The 25,771-nt window shown below is 56.8% G+C and overlaps 1 protein-coding gene across 1 annotated transcript in view; it reads left to right on the forward strand.

The window, feature by feature from the left end:
- The first annotated feature begins 341 nt into the window (after positions 1 to 341).
- Positions 342 to 25,771, forward strand: part of MN1 (MN1 proto-oncogene, transcriptional regulator) — a 45,499-nt gene continuing 20,069 nt past the window's right edge. Inside the window, exon 1 of the mRNA XM_086682182.1 lies at positions 342 to 5,378. Coding sequence (XP_086538308.1) covers positions 1,589 to 5,378 — 3,790 coding nt within the window. The 5' untranslated portion in view covers positions 342 to 1,588. The remainder of the gene's footprint in view (positions 5,379 to 25,771) is intronic.

The following is a 25,771-nucleotide window of genomic DNA, read 5'->3' on the forward strand; positions in this document are numbered from 1 at the left end:
CGCACCGCTTACCGCCCACCTCCCCGCCCCCTGCCCAACCCGCAGGTCTCGCTTCAGTTAGGGGTGGGGAGTTGGGAACTGTGTGAGTGGGCAGGGGGGCGAACAAAGCCAAGCTCCCGCCATTCTCCGCCGGCGCCCTCTCCACCCAGATGCGCCAGGAGGCCAGGGCGCGCCCCCCAGCGCACTGGCGCCGGACCCCGAGGCAAAACCCGAGCGGGGTACTCCGGAGCTGGCGAAGTGCGGGTTCATGGCGGGGGCCTCAGCAGCCAGCAACCAGGACCACCTTAAGAGCGAGCCCCGCCCCGGGACCGGAGCTCGGGCTGCGCTGATTGGTGCAAATGTAATGGCTGAAATTGATTGCTGAAATGCAAAACTTGTTGCTGCTTCTCCCGGCGCTGGGCGAGAGGCAGACACCGAGAGGGGAGCCGAGACCCTCGGAACGCCCCACGCAGAGCCCCCCCGCCAGCCAGGAGAGGGGTGCACGGACCCCCCCAGGATTGCCCCCGCCCCCCCATTCCGGGCTCGTAGAGCGTAGCCGGAACGCCTCAGCCCGCTCGCCCAGCGTGGCCCCCCAACCCGCGTACGCCCCCCTCCTCGGGTCCGAGGGGGACTCGCGAAGCACCTCGGAGCGGAGGCACGGAACCCGAGACTCGGAGCGACCCAACCTCTCGTCTCGCTGCCCGCCCGCGCCTGGAACCGGGCGCGGAGACCCCTTCGAACTCAGAGACCGAATAGAAGAGGACAGAAGCGGCAGGCGGCGGACGTGGCCGCGAAGCGGCGCGCCGGGGTGCAGAGCACCCGCCGCGGAGCAGGGGGAACCGCGCCTTCCCTCAAACCTCGGCTCGGACCCCGGACGCCCGCCGCCTCCCCAGCCCCGCTTCGCCCTCGGCTCAGGGCCCGCACCCGTGATGCCGAGCCGAGCGTCCGGCCCTCCGACCCGCTGAAGAAACAGTAGCAGCTTGCTCGGGGCCGACGGAGACTGTGCGAGCGGATCGTGCTCGGCGGAGGCTTGGGCTGCCGAGCGCGGGGACTCCGGGGGGCGGGGGGGGGGCGGGGAGGGACTGCTCTGTCCATGCCCGGGCGCCAGCCACGGCTTTGAAGGGTCTCCTTGCTCGGCCCCTTAGCAGCTCCGCCACGGACTCCAGGAGGCTTCGGGAGACGTCCTGGGGCTTCCCACCCGACCCCGATCGGACTTAAGAAGGTGATCGCTCCGCTCTCCCTTCCTCCTTCCCGCCTCCTTCCCCCCCACTTAACTTTTTGTCTCCACTCGCCCGCAGCTCCGTCCCCTCCGCGCAAACCCACCCGCGTCTGTGCCAACTGCCGGGGCATGGGCCCCCCAGCACGGCTCCTGGAGGCCTCGCGGCACTGCAAGATGTGAGAGGCCCGGGTCCGGCAGAGCCAGAGCTTCGGGAGAGGAGCTGATAGCCCCCAGCCTCCACACGCAAGCGAGGTGGCGGTGCGCACTGCGCCCCCGCGGTGCTGAGCGTCCCGGAGCGCCCAACCCTAGGCCGGAACGTTTAGCTGGCCGGAGGCGCGCCGCGGAGAGCAGGCTGTCATGCCCTATTGATCCCCCCGCCCCCCGCCAAGTATGTTTGGGCTGGACCAATTCGAGCCCCAGATCAACAGCAGGAACGCTGGCCAGGGCGAAAGGAACTTTAACGAGGCCGGACTAAGCATGAATGCCCACTTCAAGGCCCCGGCTTTCCACGCGGGGGGACCCCCTGGCCCCGTGGACCCTGCCATGAGCGCGCTGGGCGAGCCCCCGATCTTGAGCATGAACATGGAGCCTTACGGCTTCCACGCGCGTGGTCACTCGGAGTTGCACGCGGGGGGGCTGCAGGCACAGCCGGTGCACGGATTCTTTGGAGGCCAGCAGCCGCACCACGGTCACCCCGGAGGCCACCACCCCCATCAACATCACCCCCACTTTGGGGGCAACTTCGGCGGTCCGGACCCAGGGGCCTCATGCCTGCACGGGGGTCGCCTACTTGGCTACGGGGGCGCCGCCGCCGGCCTGGGCAGCCAGCCGCCCTTCGCTGAGGGTTATGACCACATGGCGGAGAGCCAGGGGCCCGAGAGCTTCGGCCCGCAGAGACCCGGGAACCTCCCGGACTTTCACAGTTCGGGCGCCTCGGGCCATGCGGTGCCTGCCCCATGCTTGCCGCTGGACCAGAGCCCTAACCGAGCCGCCTCCTTTCACGGCCTGCCCGCCTCCAGCGGCTCCGATTCCCACAGTCTGGAGCCCCGAAGGGTGGCGAACCAAGGAGCCGTCGACTCGCTGGAATACAATTACCCTGGCGAGGCGCCCTCGGGACATTTCGACATGTTTTCGCCCTCCGATTCCGAAGGGCAGCTGCCTCATTATGCGGCGGGTCGCCAGGTTCCCGGGGGCTCCTTCCCCGGTGCCTCGGCCATGCCCAGAGCTGCAGGCATGGTGGGCTTGTCCAAAATGCACGCCCAGCAGCAGCAGCAGCAGCAGCAGCAACAGCAGCAGCAGCAGCAACAGCAGCAGCAGCAGCAGCAGCAACAGCAGCAGCAGCAGCAGCAGCAGCAGCACGGCGTGTTCTTCGAGAGATTCGGCGGGGCCCGCAAGATGCCGGTGGGTTTGGAGCCGGGAGTAGGCTCCAGGCACCCGTTAATGCAGCCTCCCCAGCAGGCCCCGCCACCCCCTCAGCAGCAGCCCCCGCAGCAGCCGCAGCAGCCGCCGCCGCCGCCGCAGCAGCAGCCGCCGCCACCCGGGCTTCTGGTCCGACAAAATTCGTGCCCGCCGGCGCTCCCGCGGCCCCAGCAGGGCGAGGCGGGCACGCCCAGCGGCGGCCTGCAGGACGGGGGCCCCATGCTGCCCAGTCAGCACGCACAGTTCGAGTATCCCATCCACCGGCTGGAGAACCGGAGCATGCACCCTTATTCGGAGCCTGTGTTCAACATGCAGCACCCCCCTCCCCAGCAGGCGCCCAACCAGCGGCTGCAGCATTTCGACGCGCCCCCCTACATGAACGTGGCCAAGAGGCCGCGCTTTGACTTCCCGGGCAGCGCGGGAGTGGACCGCTGTGCTTCGTGGAACGGCAGCATGCCCAACGGCGCTTTGGACAACCACCTCTCGCCCTCCGCCTATTCGGGCCTCCCCGGCGAGTTCACGCCGCCCGTGCCCGACAGCTTTCCCTCAGGGCCACCCCTGCAGCATCCGGCCCCGGACCACCAGTCCCTGCAGCAGCAACAGCAGCAGCAACAGCAGCAGCAGCAGCAGCAACAGCAGCAGCGCCAAAACGCGGCCCTCATGATTAAGCAGATGGCGTCGCGGAATCAGCAGCAGCGGCTGCGCCAGCCGAACCTGGCTCAGCTAGGCCACCCCGGGGACGTGGGCCAGGGCGGCCTGGTACACAGTGGCCCGGTGGGCGGCTTGGCCCAGCCGAACTTTGAGCGCGAAAGCGCGGGCGCGGGGCGCCTGGGCACTTTCGAGCAGCAGGCGCCTCACTTGGCGCAGGAGAGCGCGTGGTTCCCAGGTCCGCACCCGCCGCCGGGTGACCTGCTGCCCCGCAGGCTGGGCGGCTCTGGCCTGCCGGCTGACTGCGGCCCGCACGACCCCGGCCTGGCGCCGCCCCCTCCCCCCGGCGGCTCCGGAGTGCTGTTCCGTGGCCCTCTGCAGGAGCCGCTGAGGATGCCCGGAGAGGGCCACGTGCCCGCGCTGCCCTCCCCCGGCCTGCAGTTCGGGGGCAGCCTGGCCGGCCTGGGCCAACTGCAGTCGCCCGGGGCTGGGGTGGGACTGCCCAGCGCTCCCTCCGAGCGCAGGCCCCCGCCGCCGGATTTCACAGCACCGGCGCTCGGGGGCCAGCCTGGCTTCCCGTTCAGCGCGGCGAACCGGCAGGCCACGCCACACAGCGGCCCGGGCGTGAACTCGCCCCCGAGCGCGGGCGGGGGCGGGGGAGGCACGGGCGGCGGCGGCGGAGGGGGCGCCTACCCGCCGCAGCCCGATTTCCAGCCCAGCCAGCGCACCTCGGCCAGTAAGCTGGGCGCGTTGTCGCTGGGCTCCTTCAACAAGCCCAGCTCCAAGGACAACCTGTTCGGCCAGAGCTGCCTGGCCGCGCTCTCCACCGCCTGCCAGAACATGATCGCCAGCCTCGGGGCCCCCAACCTCAACGTGACCTTCAACAAGAAGAACCCGCCCGAGGGCAAGAGGAAACTGAGCCAGAACGAGACCGACGGCGCGGCTGTGGCCGGCAACCCGGGCTCGGATTACTTCCCGGGGGGGACCACCCCTGGGGCCCCAGGGCCTGGAGGCCCGTCGGGGACTAGTAACAGTGGCTCCAAAGCCTCGGGGCCGCCCAACCCGCCCGCCCAGGGCGACGGCACGAGCCTCTCCCCAAACTACACCCTGGAATCAACATCCGGGAACGACGGCAAGCCGGTCCCCGGGGGCGGCGGCCGGGGACGGGGTCGAAGAAAAAGGGACAGTGGTCACGTGAGCCCCGGGACCTTCTTCGACAAGTACTCGGCCGCGCCAGACAGCGGGGGCGCGCCTGGGGTGAGCCCAGGGCAGCAGCAGGCGCCAGGCGCAGCCGTCGGGGGAAGCTCCACGAGCGAGGCTCGCGGGGCTCCTACGCCTCACGAGAAAGCGCTCACGTCGCCGTCGTGGGGGAAGGGGGCCGAGTTGCTCCTGGGGGACCAGTCGGACCTCATGGCTTCCCTGGACGGCGGGGCCAAGTCGGACGGGAGTTCCCCGCACGTGGGCGAGTTTGCCTCGGACGAGGTGAGCACGAGCTACGCCAACGAGGACGAGGTGTCGTCCAGCTCCGACAACCCCCCAGCCCTGGCCAAAGCGAGTAGGAGCCCCCTGGTGACAGGCTCGCCCAAACTCCCTCCCCGTGGGGTGGGCGCTGGGGAACACGGACCTAAGGCGCCCCCGCCCCCGCTCGGCCTGGGCATCATGTCTACCTCTACCTCCACCCCTGACAGCTACGGCGGGGGCGCGGGCCATCCCGGCACGCCGGGCCTGGAGCAGGTCCGGACCCCCACGAGCAGCAGCGGTGCGCCACCCCCCGACGAGATCCACCCCCTGGAGATCCTCCAGGCGCAGATCCAGCTACAGAGGCAGCAGTTCAGCATCTCCGAGGACCAGCCCCTGGGGCTCAAGGGTGGCAAGAAGGGGGAGTGCGCCGTTGGGTCCTCGGGCGCGCAGAATGGCGACAGCGAGCTGGGCAGCTGCTGCTCCGAGGCGGTCAAGAGCGCCATGAGCACCATCGACCTGGACTCCCTGATGGCAGAGCACAGCGCCACCTGGTACATGCCCGCTGACAAGGCCTTGGCGGACGGCGCGGACGACGACAAGACGCTGGCACCTTGGGAGAAGGCCAAACCCCAGAACCCCAACAGCAAAGAAGGTATATGCGCTTGTTCCCTCCTCGGCTCCCCCAGACCCGTCCCCACCCCCCACCGCAGGCCTCAGCCTCCGCCTTGAATGCTCCATCCAAGGGGACCATCCCTTGGGGCTGAGGAGGGCACAGGGCCCTCGTAGTGCCCAGCCCGGGGCTGGATACCCTTCCTTTGGGTACAGCAAGGGCTCTGTGGGCAGATCCCCCACTTGCCCCTCCCCCCAACCTCCAGGCACTGCTGGGTAGATTCTAGGTACACACTCACATGGGGACTTAGATGGCAGCCCTTTGGGGATTATCTTAAAGTCCCTTCACCAACTTTTAGCTGAGCTGCTCGGTGGTGCTCAGACCACTAGGCAGGCCCCTTTCCTTTCACACCAAGACCCCTCCTCACCCTCCTCATTTGGGCCGCTTCTACTTTGTAGGAATTGCGTGCCTCTCCCCTGCCCCCCCCCCCCCTTCCTGGTAGGATACCTGGGAAGTTGTGTTAATACCTTCCCACCTTTTCCTAGTCACCCAGAGCCTCCAGCTTGAGGCTGTGTATGCCAGCATCTTTAGGGGAAAAAAAAAAAAGTTACCAGAGCTGGCGTCAGCAGCATCACTCAGAGGCAACGCCTAATTTGACATTTGTTCCTAATGAATAGCTGTTTTGTCTCTTCTTAACTATTAGAGTTGCATTAGAAACCTGGAGACCTGTCTGGTGGTGGGAGGCAGGCCCGCTTTCCCTGGGCATCTCCTTGACATTTGGTTGGGGGGGGGGGTGCTGGGGCCGGGGTGGGGTCTGCTTGGCTCAGCCAGGGCATCATTTGTGTAGGGAGGATGTGGGTATATATTCTTAAGACACAAAGGACCCGCGTTTGTCAATATCTCTCCAGGCTTTGGTGACAGATGTCTGGTCCCAGCTCGTGTTTGCAATCTGAGCGCAGCCTCCCCACCAGGCCCGGGCTTGGGGGGTGGGGGGGACTTTAAGGTGGGTGGGGAGGGGGTTAGTAAATGGACCTCCACTGCAGTTAAAGTACTAACAGGTTTGTTTTGTTTTGTTTTGTTTTGTTTTGAACCAAAAGAGGACCGGACTGCAGTAGATAACCATTTTGTTTTAATGAGGCCTCCCCCCCCCAACCCCACAGATAATTGCTTCTTAAAATTAGGTAACATCCTCATTCCCTCTCCCCCCATCCGCACTTTTTCTTTTAAGCCCCAGTTGCCTCTCCTGGGTTTCACCAGGCCCAATATTACTGTGGAGGCCGGGCCAGCCGCTGCCGATAGAACCCTCTGCCTTTAAAAGCCTGGGCCCCAGATTCTTGCTCTCTCTTAGAGTTCTCTTCCTCGGTGTTGGTGTGCCTGGTCCTCCCGACCCTGGGTTTAAGGTGGCCGGCAGGTTTTAGGAGGGACAGGGGGAGGGGAAGCGCGTGCAGAGTTGGGTGGCTCGGGGAACTCGGGGCTTTCACCGCGCCGTCCGGGGGAGCTTTCCCGCTTAGGTTTTTCTAATTCATGAATGCGGCCTCGCGGCTTTTCTCTTTGTTCGCCTCCTGCCCAGCCCGGGACGCCGCTCTCTCATTTGAAGCTGGGTGTTTAGCATGCACAGCAGACGCCGAGGCTAGCATCAGCATTCTCCAGGCTTCTCCTAGGCAAGGCCATAAATTGGTTAGTTTGGGACCCTCCGCTTCTGCTCCCTGTTTCTTCCCCCCTTCCTTTTTAAAATGGAGTTGGACGCCGCACCCTGCATGCCCAGGGCCGCCTCCCCCACCCACCCCGTCTCTTTTATTTTCTTGTACACAACATCTCGATCCTACCTCCCGATGGACGGATCGATAGCTGGTTAGCACAAATCCCAGCCCCTGTCACTTCTACCTGGCTGGGCCTGGCTGCCCCTCCCCCTCCCCGTCCTCCCCTCCCCCCTCTCCCAGTAATTAAGAACATATTGGCCAAAATAGGGGTGAGAAAAGTTTTTTAAAAACCCCTGATTCTGAGAATTAGTGAAGAAAAACCAGTAGCTGGTGGCCTTTGAGTCTTCTGAAGGGCCTCAGTAGACTAGGAGAAGAGGAATTGAGTGGTTTTAAGATTTTTTTTTTTTAAGGTGTCACAGAGCCCTCTCTTCCCAGCCCAACTAATCTTCCTTTCCAGGAAAAAAAAAAAAAAAAAAAAAAAGAATGCGGGCTGTGCACGAAGAAATGTCACTAAAGATACGTTTTGTTTTGTTTGTTTCATTATCACAGTCAGAGGAGCGAAAATATTTTTTTGGAAACAGATGCTAGGCACTTTAGGGTTGATTTCCCCTGTAAGCTAACCGCAGCCCTCCCCTGCACGCGGAGGGGGACTTCCTTCAGGGACCGGGCTGCGGGGCTGGCCTCCTTAGCAGCATAGGCAGGGACAGCCACTTGACCTCCTTTGTTTTCCACTCTGTGATGTGGGAAGGACAGTTTCCTAGATAAAGCCCCGAATTGAGGTCACTCGCAGCTTCTGCAGCCTTGGGGCTGCTAGTTAAGGCTTTATAAGGTATCTGCATCTGATTCCTGCTCCCTTACTGGTAGTAAATAAGGATGATTAAACTTTTCATTATGATAACACCCTGTGGCTCCATCTGCACATGCTGTATAAATAGGTACACAGAGCCTTCAACAGGCCCCCGAGTCCCCTGGCTGGAAATCCGAGTGAAGTGTGTCACTTCAAAATAGAGTCGAAGAAGAATTTTTAAAGTAAAACGTTCTGCTTCCCCTTAAACACATGCCTGTGGGCCCGTCAGCCGTGAGGCAGGGTGTCCGGCAGCTTTGAATACACCTTCTGGAGGTTCCGGCCCCCGGCAAAGACCTTCCCTGCCACCCCCTCTCGGGCAAAGCCCGTTTTGGTAATGATATTTTATTTTGTCACGCCGTAAAACACGCCAGTACTAATGTGATTAAATATTAACACCGTTTCTGAAATTCTTCGCTCCGATGACAAAATGCTCGTCGGTATTTAACGAAATGATCTGTGCTGGGATTGGAGAGGACGAATAAGTCTTCAGAACTGCACAAGCCGTGGAGTCAGTGGGACGTGCCCAGATTGTCTTATGGGGTCTAGATGTCCTTCAGAGGGGAGGGAACCCAAGTGGCCAGTTGTAGTTCTGGCAAAGTCCAGGCCAGGATCACGTGTGATTAGGATTTTTTTTTTTTCTACCAGGTAAGCGAGCTTCTCCAAATGACGCTTCTCCCGACTTCTTCACCCGCCAAACAACTTTTATAATAATGAAACTCTGCATCTCATCTTGAGGTTCTGTTTGCACAAAGTTGGGGTGGGGGAAGGGTGAGGTTGTGCAGAGGGGCAGGGTGGGGGGAAGAGAAAAAAAGCCAGCTTGAGTTCGGGACCTATTCAGACATCTGTTATATCAGTGAGGATTACATGAATTTGAGACTAGTTTGCAACATCGTCTACCTATCCTTGTAATAGGTGTGTGGCTATTGGAGGAATTCCAAAACAGAGGAGGAGGAAAAAAAAAGCCCCGAGAGATTGCAGATAAAGGGAATTAAGTCTGAAAAAAGTACGTTCACCCCCTCCGGGCCCTGAAACGATTTTCAAAACTTGAGTTAACCGTATTCTGTGATAAGTTTATCCCTGCCAAACTTCCACTCCGTTGCTTGCTCTCTGTCGTGAAATCCGGAGTCGTCTCGAAACGTTCCTTCACACACACTGAAATAGGAGAGGGCTTCATGTATGCTTGTGCATGCAATCCTGCCCTTTTTGGAAGTATGATCTTTTTACAGTGATGCGGGAGAAATTTTTGGAATTTCATGCTTCTCTCAGCGTGCCGGTCGGACAGCAGTAAGCAGGGCTGAGAAATAGTAGGCAGGCAGGATCTGGACACTGAGTTTTCTTAGACATGGAGCAGGCTGGGGCGGGGGGAGGAGGGAGGTCCTAGGGCTGTTTCCTGAGTCGTTTCCCCCACTGCCCACAGCGTGGAGAGAATTTTCTAGGCTCACTCAGACTTGTTTGGGGAAGGCAAGGCTCCTTGCCTTCCCGTTTCCCTGCGAAATCACCCAGCACGGGTCGCATGCCTTCATGTGACTTTTGCGCCTCCGGAAGATGTAACCCAAAACTTCGCAGGTGTTAATCAGGGGTAATGTAAACAGATAGGAGCCCCCTTTGTGCAGCTGACCAGCCAGCTTGCTCCCCGGCTAGTCCGGGACATTCTACTACTGTTCTTTGGTGCTTGTTTAATATTTCATGGCTGTAATAAACCTGTCTTCTCTGCCCGCCTCCCGACATAAAACCCCAGCATAGCACACACATCTGCAATTATGCATTTCTACTAAATATTAATAAAGGACAAGGATTTTTTAAGGGTTTGAAGCTTATCGGTGTTGAACTTGCTGTGGTTTCCACCGCTGCTGGGTTTTTCTGGCTGTTTTGATTTTAAATAGCCACTGCCTTCCGATCTATACCAGAGACCTCTGTTCTGTTTCCATGTGTGTATCTGTACCTGTGAGTGTATAAATGTATACGGTTTTTGTAGATTGAAGGGTTTTCCTCAAGGATAGCCTTCTTTAATATAAATTCATTTAGATTTCTTGTGAGGCCCTTCAGACCGGAAGTAAGGGACTGTTGAACTGTACTTCTATTTTATTGAAGTTTCTAGGAAGGGAGCGAGGGCTGGTTAATCTAATATCTCTTTCTAGCAATGAAATTCTATGATTCCTGATACGATTTTGTTTGCCTGACAGAGGTATTTAAATTTCCACACAGAGTCTTAATAGGCCCTGAAAATCTTAATAGGTCCTGAAAAATAGATCCTGCCCTTGCCAAGAAGTTACTTGATACTCTCTGCTGATATAAAATATACATCTTTAATAAACAGTCCGGGAGGACCAGGTGAAATTAGAGGAGGGGAAATTCTTCCTACTCTGGCAGGACAAACTTGAGTGTGTCCTTGGGATTTTTCACAGGCTCTCCTGAACCCACTCCACGCTGGAAGATTTAGCAAAATCACCTTTTTCTCCGCTTGGCCGACAATCACATAGGGTCGTGTTCTTTGCCCCGGGAGTGATCTGCTTTGCCAAAGGCATTCAGGAGATAAAGACTCCTAGTAAGGAACACTGTATTTACCTCTGTTTGGTTAATTTTAGAGAATAAAAAGCTATAGCTTTTATGTCAAAGGATCAGATGTCCGGGGACGGGGAGTGTGCGGGGGGCCAGTAGGCCTCCCAGCAAATTGCAGCATAAACCCCCAAACCTTCTGATGTCGGAGGGGACCTGGGTCTGTCCGGCGGGGATGGAGGGAGGGCAGGCCCTGTAACCAGTGGGGGTACCTCTGTCCTTCCGTCTCTGTCCCCCTGTTTGTTCCAGCCAAATATTCAGTCTGGAGGGTCTGGAATAACCGGCTTCATCATTTTGACTCAAGTCGGGATTGTGACTTGCCGAGCGGTGTGTTTGTTTTAGGATGGTGTCTATTTTTAGGCCCGACTTGGGTGGACAGATTTGAGTGTGGGTTTTGATTGCTGGTGGCGGAGATGTTGGTATATACATGGGTGCGTGATTGAGAAGAGAGACACTTGGTGGAAAATTTTCAAGTTTCCTCACCTTCTCGGACACACGGAAGCCGAAGGAAGTGGTCTGGGGGCCGGCTCGAAAGAGCGTGGCGAGGTGGGTGTCGGGTCTGGGCCTGCCTGTGGCCCATGAGAGGAAAGCAAGGCCCCGTGCAACTCAACATGTAAAGGAGCCCCCCCCTTCCTTCCCCCACGCGCCCCCCCCCCAGCACACGCACACATACATATGCATGGCCAAGTGTATCTCCATCAAATCATCCAGCCACTCCAGTTTTCCCTTAATCTGCTTTCCCAAGGCAAGTGGACAAAGTTGCTAAACCTTCAGTCTCAATGGCGTCAGCTGACAGGTTCTGATTCTGCAAAGGACTGAATGAGCACAAGTCCTAAAAATAGACGGAGGATTTTGAAGATCCTAATTATGAAATCTCGGCCTCCCAGGCCTCCTGGGCTGTGGGTGACTTTGATCTGGAGTATTTCGGTAGCAGACGCACATCGCCCCTTGCTGGGTTGTGTGCGTGAGTGTGTGTGTGTGGAGGTGTCTGTCTGGCTGCGTTCAGCTAGCCCCACTCTCCAGCCGGGAGACGAATCTTTGAATCAGTGCCCACCACCCACCCCCCTCCCCCTCCCAGTTGTGGGAAGCGGACGCTGCTTCTCATTTATGGAAATTCCTCTCCTTTATTGTAATCTTTTGGTACCAACGTGGAGGAGACGACGCTGGGCTTTCGAATTAGTCACGGCCTTGCCTTCGGGGACCCTCTGTGTCTCGATGCACGACGGCTCAGCTGACCGTCCCCAACTCCACGCCACGCGGGCCCTGAGGAACTGCAGGGGACCCAAAGGAAGAGATGATTTGGGGACCCCGGCACATTGTGCCCGATTGGGTTGCCCAGCGAGGAGGTGGCCCTGATTGTGTTCTGCCGCCTTGCCACGGCGTGACAGCAGGCAGGGACACACGGCCCCAGCAGGGCAACCGGTTACCTCAGGGTGTGAGTGAGGAGGACGGTTGAGGGACGGCATTCTCACGGGGTACAATCCTTACAGGACGCCGAGGCCCGCTTTGTCTGCTGGCCTGCATTTTAATCAGCGGCCTCCAAGGTTTGGGAAGCAGATGAAGGGTCTGCTCCCAACATGGTGTTTGCCGAGAAAGGACACAGGAGAGGAAGCAGGGAAGGAACTGCTACGGGTCCCCCCTCCCCCGTACCTTGAAATCTGAGGGGCTCTTTCGGGTTCTTGATGACTTTGAGCTTTGGTCCGATGAGGCCACATTGGACTGGCAGCGCCCCCCCCCCCCAACCCCTCCCGGCTCCCGTACCTACTGAGTGGGGGTCCGTCCTAGCTATGATGTCCCAAATTCTCATTCTCCCTCTTGGCTGAGAAAACAGGTAGGTTTTCATAATCACCGCTTCCTTGCAAAGCTGGATCCGAGGGAGAACTTTATAGCGATCATGTGCGTAATCCTTTCACGATTTATCCATCATCGTACGGACCCAAATGCCCTTTTAAACATAAAAGCAATTGAGTTTAACAGTTTGGAGGTCTGAGTGTATTCGCAGTAACCGATTGGCTCTCTCTGAAGGCGCATCTGACGTGGAATAGATTTGTCCCCCCAAAGGGGAAGACCCTCAACGAACACCCTAACACAGGCTCCCCTTGTGACCAAGCAGGTTGGTGGTGTTCTGCTCTTTAAAGCTCAGCGGTCCAGAGACCTCAGCCTAATGGCTGGTGGGATCCACTGGCCGACCCTGAAGCCTCGGTCTCTGTCTCCTTTCCCACCTTCTCCCTCTCTGTGCAAGATCTTGGGCTCCTCGTGAAATGTTTGGCCCTGGGATCCCCAACCTTTCAGCGGCCCCTGGCTTTCGGGGTTGCAGGCTGACTTATCTGTGCCAGTGTTTGGTTTTGCCTTAGGAAGTGTGTCCGAGAGTGGTTCAGGGAGACAGGGAGACCCTTTGGCAGAGACCTATTTGGGGCCCATTGCTGTGGACTTCTTTGGGAAGTCGAGTGCTTTAAAGACCGCCCCCCTCCTCCTCACTGCCACCGCCCCGGGAGGGAGGGAACCAGGTCTTGCTTTTATCCTGCATGTCTCAAAAAAAACAAAAAAACAAAAACCAAAAAAACCCCAAAACGATCTCCACGGTTAGTCAGAAATAGACGGCGATTGTCAGGACTTTGGAGGAAGCGTGGACTAACTTTGGTCCTGAGGCACTCGGTGGCCCCTGTCTCCCCCATTTCCCCCTGCCGGCAGCCGGTCTGGTGAGAACCGAGTGGCTCGTAGATCGTAGATCGATTCTGAGGATTTAAAATTAGGTTTCCCTGTTTCTCGCTGGTAATAATTTAACAAGTGTCGGGGCACCAAGATTTAATTTGATCATAAAGGTTGGGTCCAGAGGGTCTCTGGGCCAACACGGGCTCGGGCCTTTCTGACGCAGCTGGCTTTGCATGGCGTGCCCCGGAGTTGAGCGAGGGCCCCAGTGTGGTGTCCCTGCTTGTATTTGGGAGCTCCTGGAACGTGAGGTGACAGTTAATGAGTGAACCCCTCCACTTGCACACACATGCGCACGGGCACACACACACACACACACACACACACGCGCGCGCACATATCCATTGCTCCCTGTGCTTCATCCAGGGCAGGGTAGGGTGTCAAAAAGATATGACCCTTTTCAGTTACCGTGGAGCAGTGTTTTCAAACGCCCTTGGATCTGGGAACACAAGCATTGTCAAATGATTGGCAACGACCACCAGGAGTAAAATACTTCTGAGGGACCATCTTATGATCAGAGAGGGGGCGGGGAGTCCGAAGAAAACATAGCCTGCTTTGAAATCTCCTAAGCTCAGCCTTCCTGCGAAAGCGAGGGTTGGTTGGGAACTCACAGAGAAGTAAGTGGGTGCTGCCCCGTCTGCGTGGGCTGTCGGAAGAGTCCTTTTGCAAATGTTAGGGCCCGAGAGGCCTGATATGTATATCTTTGCTCTCTTTGCCTAGGAGTTGGAAGGCGAGAGAAAAACATCCCTCGGTGGGAAGCCTGGATGGAGGTTGGGGTGCGGTTGATTTTCTCAGAGAGGGTAGTTAGACGGGTGGGTGGAGCGGGGAGAAGTGGGTCCGTACGAGTCGAAATGTTATTTACCGATACTTGGGATTCAGGAGTGCAGAATAATTTGTCAGTGTGGAAGTCATTCCCAGAACACTTCCTGGGTGAGTCTGGGGGTGACTGAATTGCTCGGGGGCTGTCGTTGGCCATCACGAAAGCACACAAAGTTCCTGGTTTGAGCCTCCACATGGACCCAGATTTTGGGGGAGAATCTAGATGTGGAGGGATCCAGCACGGGACTGGTGACCGAAATGGTGGGTCTCTTGGCAATCAGAGCCCGGTTTTGGTTAGGGAGTGGCTGAGGCAGGCGCACGGGGGTGGGGGGCAGAGGACGAAGACCCACACGGACACTGGGTGGGTCAAGCCCTTGTAAAGTGCCTGTGGCCACCTTCTGCAGAGGAGTTGACCCCGTGTGGCCCCCTACAGATGCACGGAGTTTCGCAGAGGGGCCTGGACCTTTCCATTAAGGAGGGACGATGGGGGTGGGGAAAAAGGAGTGACCTCTCCCCTCGTGACCCCATAAGGTGACCACTGAGGCTTTCTTCCCAGCACCCAGCCCCTTTGGGGATAACCTTGCCTTTCACAGACCTTGCAGGCAGGCCCCAACTGCCTGGCAATGCAGGCGGCGCCCTCCTACACAATGTATATTTTTTTCCTTTTTCTGAATGGTAGGCCAAAAGGGAAGGCAAGTCAGTTGAATTCAGCAGGAGGAAGATTTCCCTGACTCCAGATAAGCCAAGTGGGGAAAGGAGCCGCAGAGATTCGGGTCTCCTTTTTCTGCACGGTCCAGCCATCAGCAGCCTTTAATGCTTTTGTAGCAAGGCCTAATTGGCTCAAAACAAATTGACCATTTTCGTTCCCTGCAATGTAACTTTTGGTGGTTGTTTAGTATTTGAGGGAACGGAGGCTGTAGACCAAAATTTGGCTTTTTTAAACACGAGCAATTTCACGATCCTTATGCCGTGACTATTTCTAAATTGTCTGGGCATAAAGCTTTGGATGCCTTTTGCCGGTTTCTGCTTGTGCACACACACACACACACACACACACACACACACACAGGCCTGAGAAGTCTTAATAAGAAATGAACAAATAAATGGTTTTTTTCCCCCCAAGAAGAAGCTCATACAAAGTTTTGGCTCCTTTCAGTTTTAAGTAGAGGCTTACTGATCTCCGTGTGGTCAATTTTTGCCGAATTTGTAATCCTGTCAGGCCTCCGGGAGAGGCATGATTAATTTACTTGTACATTTCACTATTTTGGGTCGGTTTAGTTAATAAGCGTTTATTTTGTGCTCAGTGTGGAAAGCATTTTGCTGGGATTATAATTGTGGGTGCGCGTGCGCGGGGGCCCCGCTCCCCAAGACGGAGCAGAGAACCCCGGTTGCAATTCCCACCACCTCCCCAGGATAGGAAGAGAGGGCGAGTGGCCCGTTCAGCCATCACTTGTGGGGTGGTGGGGAGTGGAGGGAGAAAAAGCCCAGTTGTCCAGCAAACCCAGCCTCCCGGAGCCTTGGAGACACGGGTTTCCTCCTGGTGCCTTGGTCCCTGGAAAGTTTTCGAGCATTACTTCTGTTAATTGCCTGGGAGCTGAGTCCTGCCATGGAGAAGACTGACGAATCGTAAACCTTTTTGGAGCGCCCTCCATGCTGCTTCCTTGACAAATGGAGCTGCTGGGGGTGTGCGCGCGCGTAACTTTTGGAGAAATGCATGGCTTGACTTCCAAAGAAGGAAGAAAAAGTATGCATGAGTCTCAAAAGCTGGGACAAGGCAAAACAGAGCCAAACAGCCCTCAGCTTTGGCCTTTCTGATCACTTGAGTCTCAGAAGGGGAGCGTGTGTCCTCTTGATGGTGAGGGCTCTTCGGCAGGGCGGCTCGGGGTACCCCCCTCTTCCTCCCTGGGCTCCCCACAGCCTTCCCGGCTCTCTGCTTCCAGATGATGGGTTAAAATTCCACTTCCCTTGTTATTTGTTTTTTAAAAGACGGGTTTCGGCCATCACAGTTTTAGAGCGAATGATTTCCTGCCCCCCCCCCCCCCCCCCCGGCCAAGACCCCATTTGCTTAATTCCTTGTACATCGGTTTCCACCGAGGGCCTTGCCTTTGCGGAACGAGGGCAGGACAGGGGTATTTTCGGCGTGGAGCCAGCCCGAAATGAACCTGAGTCACCGAGGAAACAGGCATTTGGAGAGATGAGGATACAATTTCTTTTTTTATGTGGGCCCGTTAAAGTCTAATGGACATTGGTGCCTGGCCTTAAATTTGGAGAGGGTCTTTATCTAACCCTTAAAACTGGAGTCGTTTCCTGTAATTACGACACCCCAGGCTAGACCACTAAATCTTCCAGAAGCTCATCTGGAAGATGGTGGTGGGAGGGGGTGGGAGGGATGGAGGGGCACACCTGTTACCTGTATCAGCTATAATTATGCCATTTCTGGACTCCTGCTTTGAAAGGAAGAATTTATGGACCCAGCAAAGCCGGAAGAGAGCGGCCCGAGGCGTTCTGGCTCCTGGCAGTGAAATCACAGCCACCGCCCCTCCACCCCCCAGCTCCGTGCCCATCACAGTCCCTACATCTCTTTAATGAATTAATTTAGCTCCCCGACATTTGGTATTAAGTAAGTAGCTATTTTGGGAATCCAAGAGAGAAAGAACTGGAAGACTTTTTTTTTTTTTTTTTAACTGTTTGGAAAAAAGAAAAAGTATTGCATTTTGAAGTTGGGGACGCCTGAACATCCAGGCACGCTGGTGTGGAGGAGGACACGTTTGGTGGGACGTGGCAGGACGTGGCAAAGAGGACTGGCCCCGTCCCTGCTCTGTTTTGCTTTCCTACGCAGGGTTTTTTTCCGTTGTTAAGAACGAAGGAGGCCACAACCCCCGAACTCCATGCATTTTGTTTGGAAGCATTGTTTAGATTACTCTCGCTTTTCAAATTGAGAGGAACTTAGTTTAATGGGAAAATAGCAGTATTACTCTCTTGGCGTGTTTGCTTTAGCGTTTAAAAATAGTTTGTTTTCATATCCTGAATTTCATCCTTTCCTTGTTTGCTCGTCTGCTGGAAACCCGTGAGAGTGTGTGTGTGCGCGTGTGTGTGCGCGTGTGTGTGCACGCGTGTGTGCACGCGTGTGTGTGTGTGCGTGTGTGTGCCTGACACCAGCACACACATCTCTACACACGCAGCCACGCAAATGGTTGCAATCGTGCAGCCAAAGACCCGTTGTGATTTTACAGCTGCCTAAAGGGACCCGGAGCATTTGCTTTTAACTTAAACCATCTTGTCCCCTCTCTCCCCCACCGGTACCCCACTCCTAACCACCGCCCCCCGCCCTCGGTCTCCCTCAGCAATATTTATTTCTTCCTTAAAAAGGGACTGCCAGGCCTGTTCGCTAAGGTCCCTGTTGGAATAGATTTTCAGGGGTTATGTATTAAATGTGTTTGAGGGTGATTTCAGCCCTCAGCCTGGTCGTCCCAGTACTAATGGTAGCAGGGACCTATTAGAGAGAGGCAAAGAATATTGTAAATGGCTTATGCAGAAAAACCATTTAGATAAAAATGCAATTTTCCCTTCTGCATAGAGTGCGAAGAATTAATAGCACATTCTTTCTAAATGGGTATTTTTATATTATATTTTCCTCCTAATGAAATTCTTTTCCCAAACAGGGGTATGTTTCATTTTAAACTTTAGAGTAAAATTGATCTGTTTTTAAGCCTGCAAAAAAACTGGTGTCCCGGATTTCAGGAGGCCCCTTCCCTGCTCCCCCTGCACCCAGGATTTTTTGAAGTTAGGTCATGCAGGAGGATGGAGAGAAACAGTGGTTCTGTCACAGGGAGAAGGGCTGGGCTTGCTCACATTTTTTTTTTCCTTCCTTCTTCCTGGGGTGGGTTTTGGGGGGCGGTGTTTGGTGGTTTCCACAAGTACGGAAACTGGTCTTGAAATTCGAGCTGTTCGTGCTGGGCACCCCTCGCCCCCTTACTGCCCTCCCCCCTCCTCCCCTCCCCTGGGGAAGTTCCCCAGCATCCTGTCTCCCTGACTCGCAGGTGCCCACTCTCTGCTCCCCAGTATGGGGGGGCTGTGCGAGAGGATGCTCTTAGCCCCCGAGCACACGCTGAGGAGGGGTCCTGTGGGCCAGCTCTCTGCCAGGGCCTGTGTGGCCATTTTGGGGGTGGAGTGAAAATTCAGACCTTCTTAGAAGGCCTGCTTCATGCATTCCAGCAGAAGCTTGCGGCGGCCTCGTTGCGGAAAGTCTTTGAGAGCTTATGGTTCTGGCTGCCATCGGCTGGTGTCTGGTGACCCAGTTTTTCCTGCCCGGGTGTGCATATGTGGAGATACTGTGTGGACTTGTGTTGGCAACTTAGACGTGCGGTGTCGCGATAGGTGAACGTCTTAAAACACGCGCTTGTAGTTTTCACTGTTGAAACAGCGCTGAGGGGGCGCCTGGGTGGCTCGGTCGGTTGAGCATCCGACACTCGATGTCGGCTCACGGTTCCATGGGTTCGAGCCCCGCATCGTGCCCTGCGCTGACAGTGCGGAGCCTTCATGGGGTTCTCTCTCTCCCTCTCTCTCTCAAAATAAATAAGCTTAACAAAATAATAAAAAAAAGAAACAGCGCTAAGGGAAACATTGAGGTAAGATTTTAGACTGGGGAAAGGACTTCTTCCAGTTTTGGGCCCCTTCTCCCAGCCTTTGCCAGCTGAGATAGCCAAGGCCCAGAGAGGGCAAGCAACCTGGCCATGGTCACACAGCACAGCTGCAGAATAAGGATTGGACTACAGCTAACCCTTGGCCTTGGCCTTGCCTTACTAGCTCTTGACCTCCTGATTTTGCCTGGCTAGGCCTTGTGTCGACTAGGGCTGGGGACCTCTGAAACCGGAAGTCTCTAGAACTTCTGTAGACAGCACTGTGACACATATTCCCGATGACAGCGACACTTCCTCCCTTTCCTCTTCCGGAGGTAGGTGTCGTTTAGGAGACAATTCCTGACCTTGGGGAAGCCGCAGTAGCACTGGATCCCGCCAGACGAGCGGTCTGGGTCTCGGGCCTGGTGCTTTGACTCTTCTGAGCTGTGTGACCATAGCCACCTTTTAGTGCTTTTAGCTTGGTTTCCTCCGAACATTGAGCAAAGCGAAAAAAGTAGTCCCTACCTCCTAGAAGTGTTGTGCGAGCTAAATCAGACGATTTTAGCTGAATAAGGCTAAATAGGGTGATCATAATGATGTGGTTTAAGCACACAGGCTCTGGAGCCCGACTCCCTGGGTTCAAACTCCAGCAGCTCCCGTTTCCTGGCTGTGTGACCTTGGTAGGCTGCTTAACCTCTCTGTGCCTCCGTTTCCTAATGGGCGAAAGGGGACACCAGTCATTCCTATCTCACGGGGCTGGGAGATTCGGCGAGTTAATATATACACGAGCAGATACTCAGAAGACTGCCTGTCACCAAGGAGGCACTGTGCCAGCACACAGCTTTTATTGACCGCCTACTGTATGCCAGATGTTTCATATGCACGATGCTTGGATGTCCAGCTTGGTGTTGCCGCTGTTGTTTTTGTCCCATCTTGGGGACGAGACGACGAGTCACAGAGAGGCCGTGTGTGTGACTTGCCCTCTGCCATCAAGTGGTGCAGGCTGGAGGGCACCCAGCCCGGGCTGTGCATCTGGTGCTTAGCACGGGGCCGGCCCCTGGGGACGTGCTGAGTAAATGTTGCAGGGTCCTCGGGCACGGCTGGGCTGGGACTCCCTGCTCCCGCAGCGACGATCTCGGGCCTCGTTGCTGGACCCTCTCCTTGTGTGGGGCGGTCAGACCCCCGTGGACCGCGGTGGGCTGGTCCCCGCCTGGTGCGGTCAGCCGCGGTCAGGCACGGGCTGCTGGCGATAGGAGAGCAGCGCTGTGGTATTTTTCTTCCTCCTGACGGCTCTCCCCGGGCGCTGAAGGAACAGTTCCCTGATATGCGTGAGTAATGGTCAGCCTTCTCATTGAAGGAATTCATGAGATGAGCCGGTCCCCGGCCTCCGAGCACTTTGCCAGGAGCCTGCGCCAGCCATAAACAATTTGAGAGCTGGCGATAAAATATTAAACCCTTGTGTCTGGCACCTCAGGTGGGGACTCGGGAGCCTGGCAGACTTGGGCTGAATAGAGAGAGAGAGAGAGAGAGAGCAAGCGAGCACGTTGGAGAGTGCGGGAACAGCCCTGCCCCAGAGCAAGGGTGTGAGAGCTGGCTGTCGAGGCCTGAGTTCGAATCCCAGACCCGCTGCTGGTGCACGGTGTGACCTTGGGCAGGCGGTTTGCCTCTGTGAGCCTCAGTTTCCTCACCTGGCACACGTGTGTAATCCCTTTGCCCCTCTGTTAAGATGGTTGCAGTGGGGGTCAATGAGCCCTGTGCCCTGCGGGGATGGTGAGCAGCGGGGAGGGGGGTACGTTGGTGAGAGCAAAGGCTTTGGAATCAACTAGAAGGGAGTCACTCTCTGTTCCCACATTGGTCAGGTCACGGCGCCTCCCCCAGCCTCAGTGGCCTCGGCTATATGCTGGGGAGAGGAAGACACCTCCCTCAGGAGTCTGGCCGTGGTCCTCACCTGGGGATGATGTGACACCCTCTCCCCTACCCCCTATTGCTTGGCAATGTCTGGAGATGTTTCTGGTTGTCACAACTGCAGAGAGGGAAGCCGTTGCTGGCATTTAGTGGGTAGAAGTCGGGGCTGTTGCGAAATATCCTATGATGCGCAGGTCCCTGCCCCAGTCCTCTCCGGGGAAGGATTACCAAGCCCCAAATGTCAGATGTGCCGGTGCGGAGAAACCCTGAACCATGCTGAGTGAGGTATTGGGAGGGTGGAGGGCTGGGGTTCAAAATAATCAACCCGTGATAGCCAGGTCTGGATTCCTTTTTTTTTTTTTTTTAATGTTTATTTATTTATTTTGAGAGAGAGAGAGAGCAGGGGAGGGGCAGAGAGAGAGAGAGAAGAGGATCCCAATCAGGCTCCGTGCTGTCAGCACAGAGCTGGACACGGGGCTTGACCTCACAAACTGTGAGATCATGACCTGAGCCGAAGTCAGGAGTCAGAGGCTTTACCGACTGGGCCACCCAGGCGCCCCTGGCCTAGTCTGAATTCAAAAGTGCCTGGCATGTGTATTTATTCAACACATGTGAATGAAACACTTAGCCCATGGTAACACTGTCCTAGGTGCTGGGATGCAGCCAGGGGCCAGGTGGACCAAAGCGTCTGCCCTCACAGAGTTTATATTCTAGGAGAGTGGACAGACGGACGGACACACAGCGAAACAGGCAGAATGATACAGCGGGCAGGACCGGGTATGGAGACTTAAGAGAAGGGGGCATGCACGAGAGTTTCTAGGCTGGGCCACCAGGGATGCCTCTGTGGGGTGGTGACAGGTAAGGGAGACGCTTGAATAATGAGAAGGGACCCGCCAGTGTTGTGCTGGTAACTGCCCAACACCCGGCTCCCTGGGGGAGGAGGGAGGAAATTCTGCTCAGTAGCGTTCGCCGATTCCCTAGGCGGAAATACTCCCAACCGTGGCCGACTTCAGCCCTCGGCCGGCGTGCAGAATCCCTGAATATTGAACAGTTTCCACATCCTGGAGCGAGCCCCGTCAGGGTGTGCACGAATGAGCTTCCAGCTGGGGGCACGGCAAGTGCGGGGGCCGGGCCTGAGGCAGGACGGAGCGGGCAGTGTCCGGGGGCAGGGGAGGGGGCTGGTGAGCGGGGAGAGATGGTCCAGGCAGGCAGGGGCTGGGCCACTCTGGGCTTATCATCACGATCAGGTCAGGAGTGTGGATGACGGGGAGCCTGGGGAGGGCGTTGGGCGCCGGAGAGATGGGATCTGGTGGCACATTGTAGATGTGCAATTAACAGGGGTTGCATCTGAGCCCAGAGTCTCTGAGACAATGTCGGGTTCCCTTCTCTTTCTTCACACCCGGCCCCTTCTGAGGGGGCAGAAACTCTCTTGCCCTGGTTTGGCAGCACTGGGGCCACAGGTTAGGGCAGAGGGGGTGTGTTCCCCCTCCTCCCCCCCCCCCCCCCCGAGGACAAGGCACTCGAAGCCCAAGGGGAGTGCTCAGCCTGCCACAGGTGGGGAGGCGTGGGGGATGTCCGTCCGCTCCTTGATCTGGGCAGGCCACGATTTATGTCCCGGCCCAGGGAGACTCTGTTTCCTTCTCTTCCCAGGCATTGTTCTCCATGCCTGACAGAGGTCACCCGGGCAGGAAAGGCACGGGCCCTGCCGAGGCTGGCCCGAGGAGGCGCAGAGGGGCTGAGCCTCTGGGTGACCCGGGCCTGGCGTCCACCTTCTGGAAGCTTTTCTTTTGCTTTCCTCCCTGACTCTCTGAGCTGCAAAGGAATTCTAACGGGCCACAGTCACCGGGCACCAATCATACCAAGCCCCATTTTATAGATGAGGAAACTGAGGCTCAGAGAGGCAGAGTGACCTGCGCAAGGTCACCTGGCTGGGAGTGGGGGCGGAGTGCAGGTTCACCCTTGGGCCCATCTGACTTGGGATCCCATGCTCAGGACCGCTAAGGACAAGACAGGAAGCTGATTTCTTACCAACAGATGCTCGAAATAGAACGGGCTCCTGGTCTCTCCCTCTTCTGGCAAATGTCAGCCATACCATTGACTATTGAGATCTTCACCGTTGGTTCCCCGCAAGGTTGAAGGGGCAGTGACCTGGGGGCGGGCAGGTGACTTGGTGTGACTGGGGCAAGGCCGTGCAACCTGGCTGAGCCTCATTCTGCCTGTCTGTCAAATGGGTCAATACTGGTATCTTCTGGGACCCCATAGGCAGGGACTATCTGCCTGTGTATCTGTCACCTACTTTCTCTGTGCCCTGCACCATGCCAGAACCATAGCTGTGAACAAAGCAGGCACCATGCCTGTTGGGGGAGGGAATTACCCAGGAAACACAGGTAAAAAGAACAATCGTTAATGTTCTCTAGGAAACTGGCCAGTGTAAGGAAAGAGGGTCTGGGGTGGGCCTGCTGGGGTGCCCAGGATGGCTGGGCAACTGCGACGTATGTATCGAGACCAGAATGAACATCAGGTGGTAGCTCTCCCAGCCACTTGGCGGCCAGTAGGTGCCCAGTGACTGAATGAACAAAGGCCGGGGCTCTGTCAGATGCAGGGGTGCCTCCTGCCTGGTCCCAGGGCTGGGGGCTGAGTGCCACCCCAACAGCCCTGAGACCTAGGAGGGCTGTGAGGGTTTTCCTCCAGAGGGACTGGGGTGAGTAGGGAAGGGAGGGTGCCCTGGACACTGGAATTCTTCGTCCCCACCCCGCTGGCCCCGCCACCATCCCCGACACTGGTCCTCACCAGCCCCTCCTTCCCATGGGTCGTGCTTGCCTGAGACCCAGGGGCCCGGGACACAGCCCCCGTCCCACCTGAGGCTCATTACCGATGCCAGCGCCCCCCCTGACCTGGGTGGGCCGTCACAGGGTGCCCGAATCTCTTCCATTAGTCCCCTGACCGCTGGCCTTCAGCGCTGGCTTTTACGCCCCAGAGATCAGGGAGGAGGACGGCACACGAAGTCTGGGCCAGCACTGCCTCCCGCTGGACCCGTCCCTTCACCGCCCTGGGCCTCCGTGTCCTCATCTGTTTTTTTGGGTTAAACAGGGTCTTAGTGAGGATTACAGGAGTTAATGAATTTACCCAGCATTTGGCACATCCTAGAGGTCACTAAATTCTGACATAAAGACGGGCCTTGCACCCCCCCCCCCCCCGCCCTGGCAGGAGGAATCGGGAGCCTTCAAGGGGAAAGGGCAACGCGCTGCAGAAAGTGGGGGGGGGGTGTCCCTTTACCAGGCGACTCCGTTTCCAGCAGGCAGAGAGCAGTTTGCAGGGTCTGGGAAGGTGATCCTAGGTGCCGTGGCGGGGGGAGATGGTGGCCGCTGTGTTGGGCAAGGATTCCCCAGACGGCTGGGGGTTTTAGAACACAAGGCAGTGAGAAAACGGATCCGTGATAGGAATCGTGCACTTTCCCGGAGCCCCTTGGAGTTTGCAAGTACCCTGGTCCCGCACACCCACTTCGTAGGTTCCCTGTTAGTGCAGGGCTTAGAAAACCAGTCCCTTGCTAACCTTAGAAACTTTTCTAGCGATTACGGCAGCAACGCTAACAAAGAATGTAAAGAGTATTAATCACATTTTGACTCTAGGCGGACAGTGACGTGTTTCCATGGGCTGTTAGGAGACATACCGTGAGTAGCCCTTACAGACCGTGCCTGGCCGCCAGGAACCTGCTACGTTGTCATCGGCCTGGGTCACCGACTAGGGACAGAAAAACCGTGTAAACCTGGAGGACTTTTCATCTTGCTGGGGTTTCCTCTCCACGTGACGCTGAGCAAGCTCGTCTGCTGGAGTTTTCGGCCTCAAGCATTAATTTACGGTTCAATCAAACAAAAGTGGGGTGGAGAAGAGTGTGGGTAGGAAGTAAACTCCTATCTGGCCAGGGTGGGGTGGGGGAGGGACAGAGAGAGAGAGGGAGACAGAGGACCGGAAGCCAGCTCTGGGCTGACAGCAGCGAGCCGGACCAGGGGCTCGAACCCTGAGATCCCCTGAGATCGTGACCTGAGCCAACTGAGCCACCCAGGCGCCCCCCTTCCTTGCATTTTAAAAACCGGCACAAAGACTCTTTGCCCTCCAGTGTCTGGGGGACAGAAAAATATCCCCAGCTGTGGTTCCCCAGGTGTTTGCTCTGTCTCCCAACCCCCACCACCCCTTTTTTCAACCCTCTCCCTTTCATTCCTGGAACAATGTCCCGGCCAGTTCCTTTGGGTTCCTCCACATTCCCTGCCAAAAACAAAAACCATTCTTAACCCCAGATGACCAGGCCTGCAGTCGTTTTTGTCTGGTATGTAGCATCCACCTGGGGTTGGGGGGGGGGGGGGGCGGAGCACGCATGCTTCCAATTTATATTCCAGCGTGCCAGCCTCAAGGGGGGCAGGGGCCGGAGGAGAAAAGGCCTCGAGGGCCAAGGGTCCAGAATCACCAGATCTCAAGAGAGGAGTGGGTGAGGCAATGCCGGCCAGCTCAGGGGTCTGAGGCCAGCCCCGGGGATGCGAGCATGAGGGGATTCTGGGTCAGGCCAGGCCCCCGGCCCTTCCCACCCCCCCGCCCCCCCCCCCCCACCCCGAGCCCCACTCCCCCACTTGTTAGCCACGTTGTGGACTTGGGATTCTGCTCTGTATTCTATTTGGTTATTATTATATTTTAATGAGGTCAGACTGAAAATCCATCTGTCTGGGCCTGCCTGCCTAGGTTTGAAGGCAATTAAACTGGAGACTAACCTCTTAATTAGGGTTTCCCTGTGTAAATCTCGTTTGATAAATTCCTTATCATCTTTGGCTTTAACTACAGCGAGGCCTCGAGAGGGGATTGAGCACCCCCCCCCCCCGGGACCCCTGAGTGAATCCCCCCCACCCCCCAAAGAGGCTTGCTTGCTCCGCAAACAGGGCTCCGCCAGCCAGAACCTCCCCCAGGAAGGACTGGGAGAGAGGCCCCTTTCAGGGTTAATTAATCAGAAAATTTAGTGGTGCCCTGTGATTCCGGAGAATTTGTCTGCCACCTTTTTTTATTCTGTTCTCCCCCTTCTGCCTCCCTTCTAGGTCTTTCTTTAAAAAAAAAAAATTTTTTTTTGGCGGGGGCGGGGGGAGGGCGGTGAACTGGACTCTACAAAAGGAAATCTGCAGCCCCCCCCCACCCCCATCTTTCCTTGCCACCCCCCACCCCTACCACCACCCAACCTGTTTGTCTGTGTGGATGGTTAAATTTTCTTCCTTCCCTTTTTTTAAATGCAAGTGCGGCTGG

Source organism: Puma concolor, chromosome D3 (genome assembly GCF_028749965.1).
Source record: "Puma concolor isolate L17-30 chromosome D3, mPumCon1.1.hap2, whole genome shotgun sequence".
In the NCBI taxonomy this organism is placed as follows: Eukaryota; Metazoa; Chordata; class Mammalia; order Carnivora; family Felidae; genus Puma; species Puma concolor.